General features: G+C 39.7%; 1 protein-coding gene across 7 annotated transcripts in view; it reads left to right on the top strand.

Annotated features, from left to right (window-relative positions):
* The window catches only part of ARHGEF12 (Rho guanine nucleotide exchange factor 12), a 74,281-nt gene that overhangs the window by 44,905 nt on the left and 14,363 nt on the right, over nt 1–15,013 (top strand). For 4 of the 7 annotated variants that reach the window (XM_082777894.1, XM_082777892.1, XM_082777891.1 and 1 more), the window contains 20 exons: nt 550–621; nt 1,399–1,491; nt 2,102–2,212; nt 2,699–2,797; nt 3,435–3,477; nt 3,873–3,978; nt 4,758–4,895; nt 5,372–5,404; nt 6,172–6,289; nt 7,029–7,134; nt 7,368–7,580; nt 8,035–8,164; nt 8,316–8,351; nt 8,977–9,131; nt 9,386–9,532; nt 10,305–10,390; nt 12,061–12,186; nt 12,981–13,095; nt 14,416–14,516; nt 14,769–14,846. In XM_082777894.1, the coding sequence (XP_082634020.1) occupies nt 550–621; nt 1,399–1,491; nt 2,102–2,212; nt 2,699–2,797; nt 3,435–3,477; nt 3,873–3,978; nt 4,758–4,895; nt 5,372–5,404; nt 6,172–6,289; nt 7,029–7,134; nt 7,368–7,580; nt 8,035–8,164; nt 8,316–8,351; nt 8,977–9,131; nt 9,386–9,532; nt 10,305–10,390; nt 12,061–12,186; nt 12,981–13,095; nt 14,416–14,516; nt 14,769–14,846 (2,106 nt within the window). The remainder of the gene's footprint in view (nt 1–549; nt 622–1,398; nt 1,492–2,101; nt 2,213–2,698; nt 2,798–3,434; nt 3,478–3,872; nt 3,979–4,757; nt 4,896–5,371; nt 5,405–6,171; nt 6,290–7,028; nt 7,135–7,367; nt 7,581–8,034; nt 8,165–8,315; nt 8,352–8,976; nt 9,132–9,385; nt 9,533–10,304; nt 10,391–12,060; nt 12,187–12,980; nt 13,096–14,415; nt 14,517–14,768; nt 14,847–15,013) is intronic. The other 3 variants (XM_082777895.1, XM_082777893.1, XM_082777890.1) reach the window with 1 other exon arrangement.

The following is a 15,013-nucleotide window of genomic DNA, read 5'->3' as shown; positions in this document are numbered from 1 at the left end:
GGAGCTAAATCTGTACGAGCAGTTGGAAGGGAGAGGAAGATGGGTCAGATGTGCCTCCAAAACATGAGCACAGATGACTCTATTTTGAAACACTCCCTCACCAACTCCAAATCTGACTAAATGTCACTCGTGTTTGTATATAATAAATGCAGAATAGAATTCATAGCTGTCTTCCTTAATTCTGTCAGAGTTGATGATAAGTGATCACTGGAGGTGGTTGACACACCAAACTTGCAAGCATTTCAATCCAAAGTGACGCCGAGAAGCTTAAGGACTGGGGGTAATGGAAAGCTCTCGAAATTCATGGAGTCCAGAGTTCGACAGTTAGGGTGAAATAACTGCATGCAGCAATACAGGCTGGGAACCAACAGCTGAGTGGTAGCCCAGCTGCAAAGCCTTGGTTATTACTGTGGGCACACTGAAGATGAGCCAACAGCTCATGCTTTTTGCAAATAAAGCCAAATGTCTGCAGGGCTACATGAGAAAGAGGATTGCCAGGAGGTGGAGGGAGGTTACTAGCCCACTAGTAGTTACTTTCTTCTTCCCCAGAGTCCTCGCAGTGGCCTGAAGGAGCGGGTTTATCTGGATGAGAGCCCAGAGAAGACTGAGGTTCAAGATACTGTGAGTCCAAACCATAAAAAATAACGACAGCATCTCCTGTAATGGGCCTATTAACATCTTGTTTTCCCCCGCTTTCTAGATGAAGCACACATAAACTTAGCTTTAGAAAATGAAATGCAATTAAAATTGTGCAGGGAATGTTAATTAGCTGAATAAATGTTTATGGAGCTTAAGAGCAGGCCCATTTAGAGACGAGAAATAGATAATCAGCAGTAAAACAGCTGGACCTAAAATAGCTGTTGTACATGTTTTATTCCTTGAGTCCAACCCTAAATGAAAACCAGTCTTTAGGATATTCAAGTAATTATAAGGCTGGTATTATCAGGGATGGCCTCAAGAATGGATAAAAGTGGAACGTAGACGAAGTTCTGAGCTATCTGAAAGTACTGCTGTCTTCCACAGGATGACTTCTGAAGTATTTTTCCTTCATTTGCATGACTTTCTGTAGTCATATTTCTCCATTTGTACAAAGCTGTCATTTGTCATATGCTCCATGTTTAATGTACTCAGAAGTCTGCAGATGATGCAATTGGTTTTGAGTCATCTGATTTGACATTTCTGAATGCTTCCAACTTGGGAGAAATATTCCAAAGGGGATCTCGCAACTATAAACTCGGACAAGGTTGAATAAAGGCACATGGGTTTCTTTTGCAATTTGAAAAGAAGAATTAAAGTGATGGTAATATTTTTGACTAGGTAAAGAAAGTTTACTGTTCCGAGACACTAATAGAGCTGTACTTTTCATCCTTCCCTTCTCACATTTCTGACTCATCCCAGGATTCTCAGTCGAGTGTTGGAAGTCCTTCGTCCCGCATCGGGCCTCAGATCATTGGAGCAGAGGATGATGATTTTGACACTGAGCAGGAGCAGGTGGGAATGACTTTTAGCCCTCAGCCACCCCTTCTCCCTACTTCAACCAGAATTATGTTTTTTTTCTGTGCCTAAACTGCAAGGACTCCATTGCTTCTTTTTATTTAACAGTTTTCATGTGGCGAATTAAGGCATATGATTCTCATTACTGCTGATCATACCAAGTAGTAACACTTGGGGATTTTATGACAATATGCCGTCTTTGATTCTTTCTGTTACTCTTTCTTCTTACAACTTCAAGCTTTTTAGAAATTCATTTGCCTTATTTGATTCAATTTCGTTTATTAAGTTTCTATTAACAGTTCTGCATTATTGTCACAGCAGTATAGCTGCTATGGCTTTTGACATACTTATTCTGAGTTATTTTAGCTCTCCTTTGCTCCGAGCTATATGTCATTATATTGTAGTCAGTGTACAGGGGTGTATTTAAAAGAAATATTCCCATTGTAAACTCTTCCTGGGATGTTAGAATGGCATTGCAAAGGCTCTGGAATTTTTCAGTTTTTATTTTAATTAAACAAATGAGGAGCTAAGCTGTAGGAAGAAGCTTGTTATTTTTTGCACGGTAGCTTTCTTGAATAATTCAAATAGTTTCCTTGTATCTCTGCAGATTAATGGACAGTGCAGCTGTTTCCAAAACATTGAGCTCCTGAAGTCTCGCCCAGCTCACCTTGCTGTTCTTCTGCATCATGTGGTGTCCCAGTTTGACCCTGCAGCATTGGTAAGATGTTCTGGACTTTTTTTTTGGCCAAAATTTGTAGTCTTAACCCGAATACTTCAGGATCTCCTTGTTCTTGTGTAGCATCACCAGTCACACTGCTGGATCAGCAAGGAGAGAAATACAGGTCCTGTGCAGGCATGAGGGTATTTCAGATAAAGGAAAAAAAGGGTGAAGAGAACTGTCTTCCTTACATTCAGCTGTTTACAAATGAATATTTAGCTCTAGAAAGCATTTAATTCCAGCCTAAGGTAGTGGGATTAGTTACCTACAGGGAAGGTCTGATTTCCATCTCTCTTTTCCCTTCCCTCCTCCACTGATTACAGGGTCAGTGATGAGCTTACCTGTGAAGTGTAGGTGGCTGAAGGTAACTAGGAAGTCTCTTAATCCAGCAATGCTGAATTCTTTGAAATAGAGCAAAGGAAGATTTGAGTTTGGTGTGTTAGAAGAGTTCTCATGGTATCCCTTAATTTCTTCTCTTTCCCACAGTTGTGCTACCTTTACACAGACCTGTACAAGCAGACCAACTCCAAAGAGACTCGGCGTGTCTTTCTTGAATTTTACCAGTTCTTCTTGGACCGAACTGCAGTAAGTTCCAGATCTTTCTCTCGTTTTCAAGTGTATCCAGGAAGTTGACTTTTACTATTCTCTATTCTCCTGAACTGGAAGAAACTCAGGAGTTATATAAGTCCTCCAAAATCAATAGTGTTTTTTTGTTTTTCCTTTTGTTTAAAATGATACCACTAAATACGGCAAAATAAATGATAAATAGGCTCAGATGCCTGGGTAAGTCTGTATGTCACAGAGAATGCATTGTCTGATAGGAGAAGTATTCCTGTGATGTGTAAGCTAGCGTTAGGTGTTCTACATTCCCTTTTTGTTAATAACCGCTGCGTATATTGATGTGGCAAGGATTGGGCCATTTTGTATGTCTGTTGGAAAGCCTGCGAAGCTTCTATACCATCATAAATTAGACTACCACATAATGTAGCAGCAGCTAGTATCACATGCTTAGATGAAATAATTGTGTAATATAATACATATTTGTGTAATATAATACATATTCAAGATGGGAGCCTCCCTCATGATAACTTTAGGTGTTCAGGTTGTAGGTTTTGTTTTTTAAGGGGATTGTATTGTATGTGTTGTGTTTAAGTGGGGTGCTGTTTGTTGTGTATGTTCCCCCAGTCTTTTTTTAATGTCTTTCCATTTTTCTTTTTAACAGAACCTTAAAGTTCCAGTTCCAGATGAAATCTCTGTAGATCTAGGTAAGTCACTGTCTACTTCTGCAGCTTCTACTGTTGGAGGCAGTCCAAGGAAATTTCTAAAATGCGCTTGGGATTACTTTGGATAGACGTTATCACATGTTTACAGGAAGAGACAAATAAATATTTGTTTCTTACAGAGGGCATTATGCATATTGTAATATGTTCATTAATAGTGAGATGCACTGGCCACATTGACATGTCTATTTTTTAGTCTAATACTGGATGTGACTAAATCTGTTTACAGATGCTCTAAAATTCATATTATCAGTAAGTGAAAGGCAAAAGGGTACTCTTGGATGGGTTAAAGATGTGTATGAATGACTTTATTCTAAGGTAGCGTGGACTATTGCTGTTCTCAAAAGAATAATCTGTTAACTTTCTCTTCTGGCTTGCAGACAAAAGAAGGCCAGAGCTCATTCCTGAAGAGCTTCATCGCCACTATATACAAACTATGCAAGATAAAGTCTGTCCAGAAGTTCAAAGGAATCTGGAAGACTTCAGGTAACAGTTGCCTGTGCAGTTTTAGTTAAATTCATACCTGCCCTCAGTCAATGTGTCCATTAAGGGGGAAGTCCAAACTCAAGGAATGTAGTAATTCATCTCGGACTGAACAGGAAGATGGCAACAGGGCATACAGGGTCACCCTGATCAACACTTGAATGTTTTTTGACACTGTGCTGCAAGTAGTTCTTTGCAAGATCTTTGTTAGAGATTCGTTTATTTATTCCTAGAGGTTATTTTAGGCAATTTCAGAATATTATTACTTAGGTGATATTACATGAATCTTTCTTACTAAGCATGTTTGTAATCAGTTTATATCTTTTTTTTTTGCTCTCCTTTGGACAAGAAATAATCCACTTTAGAGAGCTGTCATGAGCATATGGTAGAATTTAATAATTAATATGCCCTTTTGTATACAGTTGTGAGCTTTCTGTGCCAACATGAGATGCTGTAGCAAAAGAGATAATGGACTTTTCCACAGTTAAAAGTGTCTCAGTTCAAGTAGATGCTTCAAACGTACAACTTGGGATACTGCAAAAAGAACAGCCACTTTTGCTTGACCATTGCCATGGCTACCTCTCTTAATAAATATCATGCAACTTTATTAGCTTTATTTTACAGTGAATGCAAATGTTATGGAGAACTGTGGTGACCCCTCCTTTCTTATTCAGAAACCAATAACGCAACTTGCTTGACATTCTGAATGTCAAGAGGTTGCTTTCCCTTGTTACAAGTCACTACTCAGTTTCAAGTGCTGCTTCCCTCTCTCTGTATTTCAGGCAGAAACGTAGTATGGGATTGACCCTGGCAGAAGGAGAGCTGACCAAGCTGGATGCAGAACGGGTTCGTGATCGGAACGCGGTGGAGAAGGAAAGAGCATGTGCAGAACAGATTATTGCCAAAATTGAGGAAGTCTTGTGAGTATCAGCAATCATAATTGTGGGAGGTTAAAACTGTTGCACCCTGAATCTTACAGCAGCAGAGCAAAGGAATTAGTAACTAAAAGTAATTTTACACCACTACATTTATATTGCTTCCCCATTTTGCTACCAAAGTATATTTCAGTAATGATAGCGAAAAATATGTTAATATTTAGCTGAAGTCCATATATCTTTTTAAGGGAGGCTAATGTTCAGATAGCAGAGGCATGCATGCTTTTGTTGTTTCGTGCATTGTTAGGTCAGGGTCCTTCTTCTGGGTTGTAGAAACCTGTAGTTTCATAACCTGTTTTTTTTTTTTTTTTTTTTTTTTACTTCATTTTTGTTTTTTTTTCCTGGGGCTTTTGTATATGCCAAAAAACGCTTTGAACACTACTGCTGACACTCTGGATGGATATGACTGCCTGTTAATAGTTAGTTTATTGTTTCCTTTTTACATTCTCTCTTGTTTTTAGGATGACATCTCAGCCTTTGGAGGAAGAAAAGAGGTAATAGAAGTTGTGTGGGCTTAGTCTGAACTAAGAACCCCGTTGCTGATGCTTGCTCTGCTGGCTCTGTCTTTGCTGAACAGAACAAGGCAGCCCTCTGCTGGCCATGGCTCCAAACTCTCATTTTCTAAATCTGCTGGCATAATTAACTTGAAGTATCAATCTTTTGTTTCCAACCTCTTCTTGTTGTGAAGTTTGTTTCCTTTGTTTCCTTTGTTTCAGACCAGAAAAAGTTACTGTTTCTGAGAGCTCATCTGTTTCTTTGGTTTGGTTCTGTAGCTGCTTCAGTCCAGTCTAATATTTATGTTATGCCTTGCCCTGTTCAGTTTGTTTGGCACCCTACAACTAGCTGGTTAGCTTTTACTATACTCATTGCAGCCACTATACCTTTTACTGTTACAGATTTTTACTGTAACTCCCGTAATATGACTTCGGATATGTACTTAGTGCATGAGCTTAGGACTTTCTATGTAATTCTTAAAAAAAATAATGTATTTTTACCTCTTAGGCTGGTATGCCTTTCATGAACTGCATCTGTTATTTACAAAAGGATGGATTATAATATTGGCTGAGTATTTTCCATTGTATGTAACACGTAGTAGTTTCATATTAAACAAACAAAATCACTCAGCTTCTTTTAATCCAGAAATGGTTCATTTCTCCACAGAACCTTTGCATTTGACCTATTTGATTTTCTTGACAAGATGGATTTTCCCCAGTACATTTCTCCTTAACATCCATCTTCTTTCCGTGTGTTTATTTGGCAGTTCCACAATGCAATACGTGATTCTTACTTACATGAAGCACCTGGGAGTCAAAGTTAAAGAGCCTCGGAACCTGGAGCAGAAGCGTGGCCGTATTGGTTTCTTGCCAAAGATCAAGGTAGTAGTGTTGTGACCAGAGCACATTTGTTTAAAACTGTCTGACATGGGTGCTTCAGTAGAATTCAGAATAGACTTTTGTGTGACACATTAGAAGTTGGTATGATTTTACAGTCTTCATTGCACCAACAGGATATAGCATTATCAATCTGCACAGAAAACCTAACGGTTGAGATTGAGTTGTACATATGTTTTCAGACACCTCAATTATAAATTAATTACCTTCCTTTTCACTGTCGAAGACTTACTAAAACTTCGGGTGATAAATGTTTCACATATTACAATATTAAATAATTTGAGGACCCCATTAAAGCTATCAGAATTCAGGACCTCATTAAACCCATCAGTCTGTTGGCTGGTATACTTCAGGGTTTTTTTGAGAAAATTGCCCAAAAACAAAGGCTTTGTGGTGCAGGAAAGCTACTCTTCCTGCCACCCACATTCCCCTGTTTATATAATGAGTTCTTTCACCAAAACTCCATCTCCATGGGTGTGTTCAGTCATCTCCCACGGTATGGCCATGTGTCTGGTCACAGCAGCTATGTACTTTCATCAGCATTCAGCCTCCTTTGAATGTTAAGGCTGTCATGAGCAGTTCTGTCCCCCTTTATGACAAATAAACTTTTTTTGTACCAAACTGCTGCTGCTGTTTTAAAGAATTAATCATTATCTCAGTAAATAATTGAGTCTGAAGAAATGAGTTTGCTGTTTACTCTGCTTTTCTTCGTTGTATATTAATGCAGCAAAGTATCAAGAAAGAGAAAGAAGGAGATGAAAAAGGAAAGAGAAGAGGCTTTCCGAATATTCTCGGCCCACCAAGGAGACCAAGCCGACACGACAGCAGTGCAAGTATGTCAGACAAGGAAATGTATGTTCCCCAGCTACTTGTATGAAAGCCAGTTAGTCTCTGCTGTTTAACAACAACAAAAATAATAAAAAGACATGGTAAAATTTTTGATTTTAAACCATGTTTTTAAAGACAGACAAATCTTAATTAATGTATTTGTCCTGAAATACATCTTTTGGTTACTGGGAACAGGTAAAAGCTCTTTCAGCACCGTAATGACTCTGTGTTTGTTTAGTTGGCAGAGCCATGGAAATACAGAAGCAGCGCCATCCAAAGCACTTACCTACAGCGTCTTCTGTTAGCCCAGAACCACCAGATTCTGGCAAGATGCGCCAGAGTGGGTCCTCCAGTGATGGAACAGATGCACCCTACGCACCTGCCAACCCAATGTCTCCTTTGGCAACGGGTCCCTTTTCATCTCCAGAGGGAAGCAAGGACAGTGAAGCAGGTTAGGATGATACCACTTAAGAGGGACTATTGAAAATTGTGTTGTGAATGGGGTATGGAAGGCACACTTCTAATGCAAGAAGCCTGACAAATTGGACCATGTTTCTGTGTCACTAGACATGGTTTTCCTGGGTGCTTAGTCATGTTTTCTGACTCTGGTTCAAGTCAGGAAGTCTTGTCATGGCCAGAAATTGTTGTCTGGTGGCTTCTGTCATGGTGGCGTTGGATCATCCAACAGGAAAAAAGCATCCCCGGGTGCCTGCCTTTGTAATCACAAGTCACTATTACCTGGTAACACTTATCATGGAGATTTTTCTTGCCAAGCTGCAAATTCACTTCCTCTAGCTATAAGTTGAAATGAGGCTGTGAATCAAGAGGCTGTGAAGAGATTGTGAAGTTCTCTTAGGTACTCTAATTTGATACATTCTTGACATTTCTTACTCATTTTTTCATAGGCTCGAAGCAGACTGGAGAAGCACCACCTGCTAATGACTGTGTGGATGGCACACCCCGCACACCTAATAATACTTTTGAATTCCCATCTCCCTTGGAAAACTTGCCAGAGGAGGAGGGAGAATCTGAGAGGTAACTGAGTGCCCTGCTTGCTTGGATGGGGCAGTGGCTGTTGGACAGCTGTTGCTGGACAGGCCTGTACTCTGAAATTAAGCTGGATGTCTGAGTGGGGTGAAATTCTTGCGTGGTTCCCTCATAATTCCTTTATTTCTTTTTTTTGTAGAGTTGTCGACATGGGAACACCAAAGCCTTTTCGCAAGTGAGTGTGCTTATAACTGTTTGAGCTTCACTGAATTTATTGAGATTTTAATAGGTTATAAAGCTGAGTGCTGCAGCGTTCATTGTTCTGAGGCAGTATGATTGCCTGCCTGATCTTTCCTGTTCTTAAATAACTCATATGAAAAGAGACATTGGCATCTGTGTGTAGGACAGGTGGAGCAGATCATATGCAGATAAGCTCTTTGATCTATGGGTGAAATATTTTAAGTGTTTTATCTACTGATTTGAATTGATGGGCTATGGAATTGAGATTCCCAGGTTTTCTTTTTAAGCGAGTGTGTTTCTGTTAGCTCTGTATCTGCAGATAAGCAGAGGAAAGAAATTGTAACCTGCCCTTTCACTGGCCTGCTATTTGGTCTTAAGCAAATTATTTTATCTGTATCATTAAAAAGAGGTTTATGAAAATACTGGAAGAACAGATATTCACTCTTAGTTGTTCTGTAAAGGACAAAATTACAAAATATGTTTTGTAGCTTCTGACATAGCTTACTGGAGAGTGTATTCATAATGCTTTACAACTGCTATGAGTACTTAGATTTTTCTTCTTTCTTTTTGACATCCGTGCCTAGAATGGGAGTTATCTGACCTATTTTTAATCTTCTTAGGATGGACAGTGTCGGTTTTGCAGATGTACAAAGTGAAGATGAGCTGTATGATTTTGACACGGACATGGACCCTCCCAACTGGCAGCAGCTTGTGAGCCGGGAAGTGTTGATGGGGCTGAAACCCTATGAAATCAAGCGCCAAGAAGTGATTAATGGTGAGATGGATATTTTTTTCTAGCTCACCAAGTTAAAATCTCGTCTTGCAGAGCTTTAGAGTTCTTTACATCTAAAAGGTCTCTTTTCAGCAATCTATCCAAAGTAGTAGCCATGTATTACTTTTGGTTTCCAGAGTTCATGCGTGTGAAACTTGTATTTACTACTGAAAGGTATCCTGAGATGGGGCTGATCCCACATTGCTACACCTCTTTAAGTCAGTAGTTAACAGTCCTGCCCTCCCCTCTCTCTTCAGAGCTGTTTTACACCGAGAGAGCTCACGTCCGTACTCTGAAGGTTCTACATAATGTTTTCTACCAGCGTGTCACCCGGGAAGGGATCCTGAACTCCAGTGACAAGCGGAAAATCTTTTCAAATCTGGAAGATATCCTTGGGCTTCATGGTAAGAGTAGCTGAGATGTTTTGCAGCTTCACAGTTTCAGCTGAAATTCAGGATACAAATATCTGAAAAATTTATGCAGGTGAACAGGCAACAAGAAGCAGCTTCCTATAACGCTTCTTCCTTTCACACACAATTCTCCCATTTCTAATTTACAAAGATATTTTGATACAGGAAGCAAGCGCCTAGTGTTTCAGATGCTTGCTTTTTTGTATCCGTTTATGCAGACTCTCTTATGCTAGTTCATGTTTTGATGGAAAGAGCAATGCCTTGATGAACATTCTTTCTAGGCCAATGCTCCAAAAGTTATAACTGTTGTTGAAGAAATTATGAAAACAAGTGAAAGGATTGATGTCTTGCAGGTGGTTTTGAGGGGTCACCCTTTCTAATTGTTTAGAGAAAGGGCTGTTCAGAGTCAGAATTTCAGCTCTACCACTGAATAAGTTGTAAAATGTTAGGCAGGTGGCTTGAAATGTGTTCTACATTATTCTTGCGTTTTTAAAAGTCAGTGATATTGAGCCTAAGGAAAGATAAGACTGGAGAGGTTCTTAGAGGTCATTTGAATACAGGTGAGATAGAAGTGCAAAGGAGGAGTGTAACGTTTTCGTAGATATTCTGCTAAATTTGTTATGTTGCAGGACACTTTAAGTAATTGAAATAATTCTAAGTCTAGTCTTTTCTTCAAATAGGTGTGATTTTAAAATAAATGCTGAAAATCAAACACAATTTAATTGATATTAAATCTCCTAATCTCTTTTTTTTTTTTTCCCCTAAGTTGCATTGAACGATCAGATGAAAGCAGTCCGAAAAAGGAACGAGACTTCTGTCATTGACCAAATTGGGGAGGACTTGCTTTCTTGGGTAAACTCCATTTTTTGTACTTGAAAATACATTTCATAAAATGGGAATCAGAGGTTAATTAAGGTCATTCCCAGCTAATAGGAACTGAAGCTCTGAGAGTTGTCATTTCTATGGAGCCAACACAGAGCTAGAGAAAGGGTGTTGAAGAAAAGCAGGAACAACTCATAGGATTTTCATTTGTCTAGAGAGAGAGAAGCCATTTAAAGAAGAAAAAACATTGCCTCTTGATGTGTTGGTAGAATAGAAGCTTAGTTCTGGAGACATAAACTGAGAGTAGGATTTTGAAAAATGTTATAGCACAATTTATTGCAATAATATTGAAATATGCCTGTGGTGCAGCTAAAGGTATTTTAAAATACTGTTTTCCAATCCTAGAATTTACATAGCTGAACCTCTTCAAATTTGTAGCACTGTTGCAGGCATCGTTTCAGACTCCTGAGATCCAGATGACGAGCAGGAGTGATGTAAATTGTTTAAAAAACAGAAACCAAAACCATCTCTCTTGAGAGTCTTCTCTTTTGTTGTTTGTTTTCAAGCCTACATAATTTAGGATTTAAGATTGATCTGCTTATTCTTTTCAGCTGTTCATGCAGAAGTCTCTTGTGAATTACTATTTTTTTAATCCCACTGCTTGTCTACTATTTCAGAAAAAAAAAAAAAAAAGAAAATCAGACGTGGCTAGTAGAGAAACACCTCCAACCCTTTCAGTTCTCCCCTGTGTGCTGTGAAAAAGCAAAAAATACCTTATGCATTCATTTTTGAGCAAACTAGAGCAAGCTAAGCGTTACAGATTGATAGCTAAATTTTTTTGACTAGTGTCTGGCTAAGTGACTGAAACAAAAAAAAAAACACAACAAAACAGGATCTTGTTCTGCAGAGTGAGTATTTTCAGGAGTTACTATGCTGCATCACAGATTGGGTAGCAGGAACGGGAAAAGTTGGAGTGACAGATTAGCCATCTGTCATCTGCGGCACATTTCTCAGCCCTGCTCATGGCTATCGTTTTCCCCAGCCATGCTTCTATAATATTTTCATTTAGGAAATAAAAGATTATGTAATATTTTGATCTTTAAGCATGGGTATCCCTGAGAAGCAAGACCTTCGGTCTTGGCTTTGCTGGCCAACAGTGTGGTAAATAATCCCTTGTCATTCATCTGGGTGCAGTTTTTTCCACTTCTCTTACAGCTAACAGTGGAGACATGGCACTATATTCTCTCCCTGAATCAGCAGCACATTTATAGAAATGATTGGATGTGGTAGGAGCTGGAGACAGGAGAACTGTAGAGTTTGACATGTAAGGGGTTCCTCAGTAGACTGGGATGACAAACCCGTAAAGCCAGGATGTTCAAAATGCTGTCTTACATAGAAATACTTCTCACGCATACATAGAACTCAAGGGAACAGCACAAAGCTTTGACAGGGGAGATTCAGACTGGATATTAGGAAAAAAATGTTTACTGTGAGGGTGGTCAAACACTGCAACAGGCTTCCTAGGAGGTGGTTGATATTCCAGGCCTGTCAGTGTTTGAGGCATTTGGATAACACCCTCAGGAACATGCTTTGAAGATCTTTGTAGGTCCCTTCCAACTGTTCTGTTCTGTTCTGTTCTATTCTATTCTCAATTGCTGAAGTTGGGTCTAATTTTGACTTTTTGTGGCTTTCTGGCACAGTTTAGTGGAGCAGCAGAGGAGAAGATAAAACACGCAACTGCCACGTTCTGCAGTAACCAGCCCTTTGCTCTAGAGGTCATAAAGTCGCGTCAGAAGAAGGATTCCCGTTTCCAGACTTTTGTGCAGGTGAATTTTATGCAAGGGTTTGAGCTGCCTGAGGGTGCGGCTGGTGGCCAGTATGGGATAACAAAGGGCTGGAGATAAAGTTGTTATCAACAATGAGATTATGCTTAACATTGCCTTCAGATTGGGATCATTTCCAGCACTGTATTTATCTCTTCTAATCATTTCTGGAGGGAGAGGACTGCATAATGTCCCGTTGCAATGCAGGAAGGAAAAGCTGTCCTGGGCAGGAAAATTGCATGTCACTTGGGGTGGCTGTTTCCTAAAGATGAGTTCTTCTGCGGAGAAAACAGCTTATAGCAGTGCAATTTTGAAGCATGCCACAGTCAGAAGACGGATGCTGTACACCTATTCAGCCCACCAGGAAAGGGACTCAAATACTTGTGGCATTTGGAGAGGAGAACATTATCTTCATTACCACAGGCTGGGAAGAACTGCTGTAATATGAGGGTTGACGTTATTTTGAAAAATGTACTGTAGTTTTGCTATAGCTTGAAAGGCTAAACTGATGTCTTCCCTGTGTGGCAGTGACTGAGATTGATTGGTGATAGCACCAGGCCTCTGTGAAGTAATGAGGGAAGGAAGCTGCTGCTTTTGTGATGAGCCTCTCCTATACGTAATTGCAAATGGAGAGGGGATGTGTTGTCTGAATGATAGATCTTGGCATTTCTTGTCTTGTATTTAATTACCAGAAAGTGAAGTAATAGACATTTATGTGATGAATAGATGTTACACGTTCAGGTAATTATAGTCTTAATAAAAATGACAAATGTAGTTATTGTGCTGTTTAATTTTAGGATGCTGAGAGTAATCCACTGTGTCGCCGGTTGCAGCTGAAGGATATCATTCCCACAGAGATGCAGAGGTTGACTAAGTACCCCCTTCTGCTGGATAACATTGCTAAGTACACAGGTAAAGCATTTCCAGTAGGTAGCCCATGGTTGATGGTTGCATCACAGCAGGTTTTCTAAGCAAATGTGATTGCAAAGCTTGTATTGAAGTACAGTTCAATTTGATGGGTCACTGTCTTCATTGTGACCTGACTGGAGAGCAAGTTAAAAACAAAACAAAACAAAAATCCAGTCTTTGTTTCTCAATTAAAGTATTTCTTTTTCATAGGGAAAAAAAAAGAGGGGAGGGTGAGAATTGCGTTTTGAAATAGGTGAATGGCAGTCAGTCTTGGGTCTAAACACCTCAAATACTGTGTTCAGTTTTGGGCTCCTCACTACAAGAAGGACATCAAGGTGCTGGAGCATGTCTAAAAAAAAGCCTAGAGAAAAGGAGGCTCAGGGGAGACCTCCTTGCTCTCTACAACTATCTCAAAGGACGCTGCAGCAGGGTGGAGGCAAAAAGAAGATTAATAATACCGCAAAATGCCTTTTCACGTTTACTAACCGATACCTGCTGCAGTCTAATTTCATTACTCGTAAAAAATATACTGCGCTTACAAGTTCACTCTAAACATAATTAAGAAAGCATGTGATACTCCATTATCCTTGATGTCCTTGTTTATTTGCCAGTTAACTAAATGCATAATGTGGCTTGTGGTAGTGAGAATTGATGGGGTTCACCTGTGTCTATCTGTGTATAATCAGGAGACATTGGCTGGAAAGGTGGCTGTTGTTTGTTCTTCCTGTAGTGCAAGACTGGTTTTTATAGTAAGGCTGTGTGTACATAGCCAGAGATAAATATTTTTTTTAAGCTGTTAAAATAAATACAGAGTATCTGGGTGAAAAAGGTTATTAGGTAGCAACTTTTTGATATTCTCTGTTATATTATCTTTGTTTCTCTCTTCCAATGTAAATAAATAAAGAATTAATGCAGAAGCCACTGGTCACTTGCTGAAGCAGCCACTCAGCAAAGCTGGGACTTTGACTAGCTGGCTGTGTGAGACTTTAAGTGCTCTCTTTGTACCCCAGTGGAGTCTTAGTAAACTTTTTGTGTTACTCAGAATACTTCACTGATTCATGTTTGTGCAGTGAACAGTTGTCATAAGCCCTTTAAAAAAAGAAAGAAAAAAGTGCAGTCTGGGCTGTCCGTGGTCATCATCAGAGTAGGGCAGACGGAATTCTCTCCCATCATTTCACCTTTGAAATGGAGTGCTTTTATTGATGGGGTGTTCTGCAGATCTGAGTTCCCTTTCTCGAATTTTTGGACGGCAAACTGTGCTAGATTTGTGGCCTTTTCATCCTTTATCGGAGGATGTTACTGTATTTCCTTGTCCTCTTACAGAACTGCCTGAAGAGAAAGAGAAAGTGAAGAAAGCTGCAGATCATTGTCGTCAGGTTCTTAACCACGTGAACCAGGCTGTCAAGGAATCTGAGAACAAGCAGGTAGGAGGTGAACGGAGTGAGCATCAAGGGCTGGGGAGAAGAGAGACAGGTGAAGGGAAAAAGGCTGCTTAAGATGGCTAGAGTCTCTGTTCTAGTGACTGTATATTGTGCTTAAAGGTGCTTTGTGGCCCACGTGTTCCTGTGAGAGAAGGAGTCCCAGGCCTTTGGGAACCTAGAAGTATTCATGATTGCTTGCTCTCTGACTCTAGTAGTGAGTTTTGCTTATCAAAGTGACCAATGCATTTTTTTCAGCATTTGGAAGATTATCAGCGTCGTCTTGACCTCTCCTACTTGAAGCAGTCTGAGGATCCCATGATGGATGAGTTCAGGGTAAGTCACGACACTGAAGTAATTGCTCGGTGCACCATTATTGCAACGCTGTTGTTCAATCTGTGGCTCTTTCTAGTGCAGTCTTCTGATGTACAATCAAATGGCCTTTGGCATATACATTTCTGTACAAAAGTTAAAGTAATTAGGTTCAGAAACTTGAGTTTTGC

The sequence above is a fragment of the Aythya marila genome (assembly GCF_965140915.1).
Source record: "Aythya marila genome assembly, chromosome: 23".
NCBI classification, from domain to species: domain Eukaryota; kingdom Metazoa; phylum Chordata; class Aves; order Anseriformes; family Anatidae; genus Aythya; species Aythya marila.
The sequence above is the reverse complement of the archived record's forward strand: the minus strand, read 5'-3'. Positions and strand labels throughout refer to the sequence as shown.